This window comes from Microcebus murinus, chromosome 15 (assembly GCF_040939455.1).
Source record: "Microcebus murinus isolate Inina chromosome 15, M.murinus_Inina_mat1.0, whole genome shotgun sequence".
Taxonomy (NCBI): domain Eukaryota; kingdom Metazoa; phylum Chordata; class Mammalia; order Primates; family Cheirogaleidae; genus Microcebus; species Microcebus murinus.
The window spans coordinates 38892373-38899807 of NC_134118.1; the positions used below are offsets into that span (position 1 = coordinate 38892373).

Sequence of the window (7435 nt, forward strand, 5' to 3'; positions counted from 1 at the left end):
CAGCATGTGGCACAATGCCTAGCACACAATATGCCCTCACTTAACTGTTTGAGACCAACTGCCCCGAGATCTAGGAACAGACATCACAGAAAGCCTATATTTGAAGGGGGCCTTAAAGAATCTAGGAGTCTGGCAGATAAAGAAGGCTTTGCAGATTTAAGATTCAACATTAAACTGTCATGTCCAATCATCACACTGCCTTTACTATATACTTCTTTTGACCTCTATGTGCAAATATCTTATAATTCATGGGTATAAATTTCTTTCTTCCTCACTATAACAAGTTCCAAAAGCTTAGTTTCTATTATTGCTATTAAAAAAATCTTTCAGGAGAGAAAAAAAAAAGTAGAATCTAGGTTCTTATGGAAATTCATTTTTACTTCAAAACATCTCTCAGTATCTGTACATTGGTTTGAGACCTTCAAAGAGACTGACCTAACCAAACAAATACAGTAAACTAGGTTTGGTATGGGAACCTCAGAAACTTTAGGAGCTTGATTTCTTTTTTTTTTTTTTTTGAGACAGAGTCTCACTTTTGTTGCCCGGGCTAGAGGGCTGTGGCATCAGCCTAGCTCACAGCAACCTCAAATTCCTGGGCTCAAGCAATCCTTCTGCCTCAGCCTCCTGAGTAGCTGGGACTACAGGCATGCACCACCATGCCCGGCTAATTTATTTATTTATTTATTTATTTATTTATTTATTTATTTATTTGTGTGTGTGTGTGTGTGTGTGTGTGTGTGTGTGTGTGTGTGTATGGTTAGTTGGCCAATTAATTTCTTTCTATTCATAGTAGAGACAGGGTCTCACTCTTGCTCAGGCTGGTTTTGAACTCCTGACCTTGAGCAATCTGCCGTCCTCGGCCTCTCAGAGTGCTAGGATTACAGGTATGAGCCACTGCGCTGGCCAGGAGCTTGATTTCTTTAGAATCTTGTTTTTCTTCAATGTTCAAGTTTACTTAACGAAGGAAGGAAAGTGTCACTTATCAAAATAATCAAACTTCCCTCACACGCCAAAAATTTAATCAGCTTAGTGTTTACGAAGGGGCAAAAGACAGAATTAACATAAAATGCCATTTTATTTTGGAATAAGAGAGGCAGAGACAGGTAGCTGTTAATTTCTTTGACACTTCAGAGCCATACACACCATACATTCCTTGCTTGGTAGTGAGACATCTGCAGCCGCCTTCATTTTCTGGAGAAAGGATCTGGCTGGGGAAAGGCAACCCAGGCCATCGTATACACTCCACAAACAACCACTCAAGTAGGGGAAAGGCCACATACTTTTAGAGTAGAGGGAACCTAACTCAGGTGATCTGCCAACTTCTCATTCTACAGAAAAGGACGTGGAGGCCACAGAACAGAGGTGAAATTTTTCTCAAATCCACAGTCAGCAGAACCCAGGAATCCTGACTTGGTCAGCCATTGTTTCCACTATCCTTGCTTATATTTCTTCAGGACATCAAAGTCTTACAAATATAGCCAGAATGCTCGGAAGGAGAGAAGACTCATGGAACAGAGCTAAGACAAGGAAGTCTGACTCAGACCTGAATAAGACAGCGTAAGCACCAGTCATCTGGACATCCTCAGTTGGCCATGAGAGACACTCTGAGCACAGCAGGCTCATGGCTTCAGACAGCTCAACCGGATTTTCCCAGTATTGATTGTTATGAGTCACAGTCCTCCTGCAAGAGGTCCCCATTCAGTTTTAAAAAAAATCAACTGGATTTTTTAAATCCAGTTTATTTTAAAAAATAAACTGAACGCACAACATCAACTCAGTGAATTTAACCCAACAAAGGTGAGTAAAGCGATAAATTAAAGGTGCCTATAGAGAGAAAGTCAAGGGTAGAAGGAAAAAATCTAAGCCATGCAAATAAATGTCTTTTGTCATTTCAGTTCAATCCAATTGGGGCTGGGAATGAATGTTTGTGCCCTGCTGTCATCACTTCCTATTCTTCATTGAAGACATTTTAGAAAAAAAACTCAATATCTCCTAAACTACAAGTTTCAAGGGATGGGAGAGGCAGAAAAGAGAATTGAACATAAAGTTGTAAAATACTGCCTAGGAGAATCTTTATTTAAAATAATCAACTATGGCCGGGCGCGGTGGCTCACGCCTGTAATCCTAGCACTCTGGGAGGCCGAGGCGGATTGCTCAAGGTCAGGAGTTCAAAACCAGCCTGAGCGAGACCCCGTCTCTACCATAAAAATAGAAAGAAATTAATTGGCCAACTAACATATATATATATATATATATAAAAATCAGCCGGGCATGGTGGCTTGTGCCTGTAGTCCCAGCTACTCGGGAGGCTGAGGCAGGAGGATCGCTTGAGCCCAGGAGTTTGAGGTTGCTGTGAGCTAGGCTGACGCCATGGCACTCACTCTAGCCTAGGCAAGAAAGCGAGACTCTGTCTCAAAAAAAAAAATAAAATAAAATAAAATAATCAACTAAAATGAAATAAAGCAGTCAATTCTGACACGCAGTCCTTTGGGTGACAACATGGGCAATAAATACTATATACCTGTTTTAACTGAAGCAAATAATTTCACAAATGGCTGGTTAGTTCTTCAACATGATAAATCTAAACATTTGAGCACAATTTTAACTAAAAATTGGAACTATTTACATTCTGGAATGATTGATAGTAAGCATTGGTGATTATTTCTTTTCTTAAAAATGTACTATTATAGGGTATTCCATTCATTTTGTGGGAAATTCAAAAGTTAGACAAAGACCCAGAAAGAATTCCATATGACAAAAGAGCCCAAATTCTTCTTTTGAAGTCATTTTACTATATGAAAAACTTCTTCAAACAAGTGATCAAGGCCAGAAAAACATTTGCTCTGTATAAATATTTGCTGTATTATTTACCATATTGTGGTATAATTTGGACTCTATATATAGTATTTTTCCCAATCCCCAAGCACCCAAAATCAGTGAATGAATGATTTGAGGGAAATATGTCAACCCTCCATTAGTAGTTGAAACTACAGTTTGAAAATTAAGGCTGGGCGCGGTGGCTCATGCATATAATACTAGCACTCTAGGAGGCCTAGGCAGGCGGATTGCTCAAGGTCAGAAGTTGGAAACCAGCCTGAGCAAGAGTGAGGACCCCCCCATCTCTACTATAAATAGAAACTAATTGGCCAACTAATATATATAGAAAAAATTAGCCAGGCATGGTGGCACATGCCTGTAGTCCCAGCTACTCGGGAGGCTGAGGCAGTAGGATTGCTTGAGCCCCGGAGTTCGAGGTTGCTGTGAGCCAGGCTGCCGCCATGGCACTCACTCTAACCTGGGCAACAAAACGAGGCTGTCTCAAAACAATTAAAAAAGAAAAAAAAGAAAGAAAGAAAAAGAAAATTAGACTCAGTGGACCATACATCCCCTGGGCAGGAACAGACTCGATGTATAATGTGTTCTCATTAATGGATGTGCATAATGGTCATCTTTTTTTTTTTTTTTTTTTTTTTGAGACAGAGTCTCACTTTGTTGTCCAGGCTAGAGTGAGTGCCATGGCGTCAGCCTAGCTCACAGCAACCTCAAACTCCTGGGCTCAAGCAATCCTGCTGTCTCAGCCTTCCGAGTAGCTGGGACTACAGGCATGCGCCACTATGCCCGGCTAATTTTTTTTATATCTATATCAGTTGGCCAATTAATTTCTTTCTGTTTATAGTAGAGACGGGGTCTCGCTCTTGCTCAGGCTGGTTTTGAACTCCTGACCTTGAGCAATCCGCCCGCCTCGGCCTCCCAAGAGCTAGGATTACAGGCGTGAGCCACAGCGCCCGGCCACATAATGGTCATCTTAATGGCCTTTCCTATGATGATATTCACCTTTGAAGTACATTAATTTTATGTAGCAAATACATTGTTAAAATTACTTCAGGAAAGGATATTAACACTGTTGACCTTTCAGAGACCACACCAGGAAGCAGCATCCCAAGCGCATGTGAGTAACAAGTGCTTAAGCAATAAGCATATAGCCTTGATCTTTCCACAGTGGCTGCTAATCTGACCTTGGGTCAGTCAAAAACTTGGCTGCTCTGTTTTGAAAACATCTAGGTAAACGTGGCTTTTAAGTATTTAACATGATCAAGAAAAGCGATAAGGCCCTTTGAACACCATGTCTTCTTTTTTACTTATAATTCTCCAGGTATCTTCACCTCCTTGAGAAGCCTTTAAAAGCAAAACACACACAACTGACCAAGAAAATGTGTGAAGTCACATAGACACACAGACACAAACCGTAGAAACAACTTAACCTAGGCGGGGTCACCGTCTTGCCGGAGCAGTGAAAACTTCAGATGGCAATGACTAAATAGAGAAACTCAAGCACTTTCAGGACTCCTCAGTGTGGCTAGCACATGCTACAGACACTGTAAGCAAGTCACGTTGCTTAAGTTTCCTCATCTGTAAAAATGGAGATAATGATTTCAGAACATAAGAGCATGTTAAGAAATGGAAAAAAAAAAATTGGCTTGATGTTCAGTTTCCAATCCCTGCCAAGCCAATATTGCTATGACTACGTGGAATGTGCCATTTGTATTAAGAAGGATGCAAGAGGGCTGACTGTACGTAAACACGCAGTCAGCACACACTTGGGTTCTGCCTGATCCTTCTGGGTGCTGTTTAGAAAAAGGAACAGGTTCTTAACTACTAGTAATGCTTTTTCTACCAGAAAGTAAAGAAGAGAAAATACTGCAGGAATTCAAGGATGACCCAACATCCAGTCAAGCAGTTTCTTTAAGGTAGGGTTGACACACCAAGATTACTAATTTATAAAAAGCCCCAACTGCTAATTCCAATGGCCTTTATCATTCTAACTACTCTCATCAGGGGAGAAGGCAAGAGAGATTGACCTTGATTCACCTCATTTCCAACATAGAAAACCCTTCAGCACAGTGATTATCAACCACACAAGCATATTAGAATCACCTGGGGAGCTTTTAAGACCACAAGCCACACCCCAAACCAATTTCATCATACTATATCTACAGGTGGGGGGGGGGGCAGGCATTCATTTTTAAAAGAAGCCGGTGTGATCCGAGATGCAGCCAAGGTTGAGACTTGCAGACGAGGATCACCTCTCTTCACCTCACATAACTTCTGCTGCAAGCCAAACTAGCAAAGCCAACCAAGAGCATTTCACAACCACAGCTTCTGAGAGCAGGTACTATAGGATCCAGAACGCTGGGAGACCACGGGTGCCTACACCTGGGTCCACACAGAGGGCTGAACCGAGGTTATAAACTAGGGCTCTTCGTAGGAGAGCCATTATCTCAAACAGTTCACACTTCAACAAAAATAAGTTCAACAATCTTCAGAGGTGCCACCAACAGCAAAATTTGCCTCTGACCATTAGGATTTCTTTTTTTCCTTTAACAGACAAATCTCTTGGGGAGGAAAGTCAGAATACTGGTGGGCGTGCGCCCCACACACAGAGCCTACAGAGAAGGAAGCATGCAATTCCCCGGGCCGCCTGGAAAGCAGCCCGCAGGCTCCCCACCGCGCGGGCCCGTGGCCACTGCACCTGCTGGCGCGCTCGGCCGCACCTGCCGCGCCGTGCCCTGCCCTCGCCTCCTACCTTCCAGCAGCTCGTCCAGGCTGGTGACCTTCCGGCTGCCATCGATGGTATAGATGGTGCGGACGCCCTGGGGCAGGTTCACATTGTCCGACAGGGAGCGGGTAAGCTCTATGAGGAGCGCATCGAAGGACCGGAAGCGGTCGCTGGAGATGGCAAACACCAGGCCCTTGAAGTAGCGGTCCCCGTTCCGGTAGAAGCGCGCCTTCTTGGCCTTCTTCTCCGAGCTGAGAGCCTGCAGGGTCCGCGTGCGGTAGAAGCTGCAGTGGGCGCTGTGCGCCGGGCTGGGGATGAGCCCGTTCCCCTTAGGGCCGGAGCTGCTGCTGCCCCCAGAGGAGCTGGGTGCCCCTCTCCGCGACCCCGGCCGCGGCCTTTTGTCCCGTTCCTCAAAGTGCTCCAGCTCAATGCTCCTGGTGCTGGCCATCGCGGCTGCTCCAAGGGCTTCCCACAAAAAAAGCGTTCCAGGCAGACTAGTGCCAATGCCAGAACCCGTGCAGGGAGGTCTGACTGTGAGGGCCCTTAAAGCGCCGGGACACCTGGCGCTGGCATCCCGCCCTCCCCTTGCAGGTGGGGCCGATGAGCCGCGGAGGCGCCGGCCCGCCCGCGCCCGCAGCTAAAAGGGGCCGCAGCGGCGAGCTGCCCAGCGCATTGTCCGGCGCGGCTCGCCGCGAGCCTCCCGCCTGCCGGGGAGCCCCACGCCCCCCCAAGCGCCTCCTCCACCGGCCACGCCTCACAACTCCCGCTCGGGAGCTCGCCGGAGAGGCAAAGTTGGGCCGCCCGAGGCTTGCGCCGGGCCCGCGGGCGCACACAAAGCTCAGCCGCCCGGCGCGGCTCGCGTCCGCGCTGCGCTCCCGGGAGCGCCGAGGGGAAGGGAGGAAGGAAGAGGAGGGGGAGGGGCGGGAGCGTGGGAGAGGCGCCCGGCCCGTGGGGGCGTCGCGCCCCGGCCCGCCCACGCGCCCGGCCCGCGGCCCGCGCCGCAGCGCCGCAGCCTCGCTCGCGCCCAGGCCCTGCCCGCGGGGCAGCGCGCGCCGTTTCGGGCGGAGAGGGCCGTGCCGGGCCGCTTCCTCCCACAGAGCCCGGCCCTAGCGGGAAATAAGGCGGCCCGCCTCCCCCGCAGCCGGCCGGCCCAGCCCACCCGCGGGCATCCGCGCGCAGGCCCGACCCCGCCGCCCGGCCGGGGGTCAGGGCTGGAGGGGGCTTGCGGGACCCAGGGATGCCAAAACCGCGGAGAGGGGGCGGGGGCCTGGGGAGGAGGGGGCCGGCGCGCTGGGCGCGGGGGCGATGCGGCGCGAGCCGAGCGGCGCCTCCTGGGTCCTAGGCAGCCCCTCCGCTGACAGCGCCTCCCGGCGCCGCGCGCTAATGGGCGCAGCCGCAGCGCGCTCCTCCGCCTGGGACGCGCCAGCGCGCAGGCCAGAACAACTACAAAGGAAGGAGACTCAAGGGCAGGCGGCACATCCCTTAGCCGCCCTTCCCAGGGAGGATCCGAGGCCTCACTAGCGCAGAAATCCCAAACACTGCATTGGGCTGGGGACACAATTTATCTTTGAAAAGCACATTTGTTGCTTTATTGAAAAAGCCTTTGAGAAAACAGCTTCCACGGTTTCCACTGCAGATTCGCTAAGATGGTACGTTGAGTAACTTTCAACAGAATGAATGATCTTCTGATCATTGGCTTTTGAGGGATTTATTTAATCAACAAATATTTATTGAGAGCATGCTATGTGCCGGGCATTGTTTCATCCGGGGGGATGCCCTAGCTCAGGAAAGGGAATGTGCGCTCTCTCCCCAACGCGCTCACATTCAAGAGATATTTAATGTTGCCACTCTGAGCTTCTTACGTGAGCGGTCTATCAT

At 48.6% G+C, this 7435-nt stretch overlaps 1 protein-coding gene across 10 annotated transcripts in view; it reads right to left on the reverse strand.

Annotated features, from left to right (window-relative positions):
* DCLK2 (doublecortin like kinase 2) overlaps positions 1 to 6634 on the reverse strand; it is a 157997-nt gene extending 151363 nt beyond the window's left edge. For 7 of the 10 annotated variants that reach the window (XR_002221232.2, XM_012783733.3, XM_012783732.3 and 4 more), the window contains exon 1: positions 5585 to 6634. Coding sequence is in view for 9 of the 10 variants with exons in the window: in XM_012783733.3 (XP_012639187.2) it covers positions 5585 to 6005 (421 nt within the window). In the remaining variant the exon portion in view is untranslated. The remainder of the gene's footprint in view (positions 1 to 5584) is intronic. The other 3 variants (XM_012783731.3, XM_012783735.3, XM_020280167.2) reach the window with 3 other exon arrangements.
* Between the last annotated feature and the right edge of the window lie 801 nt (positions 6635 to 7435).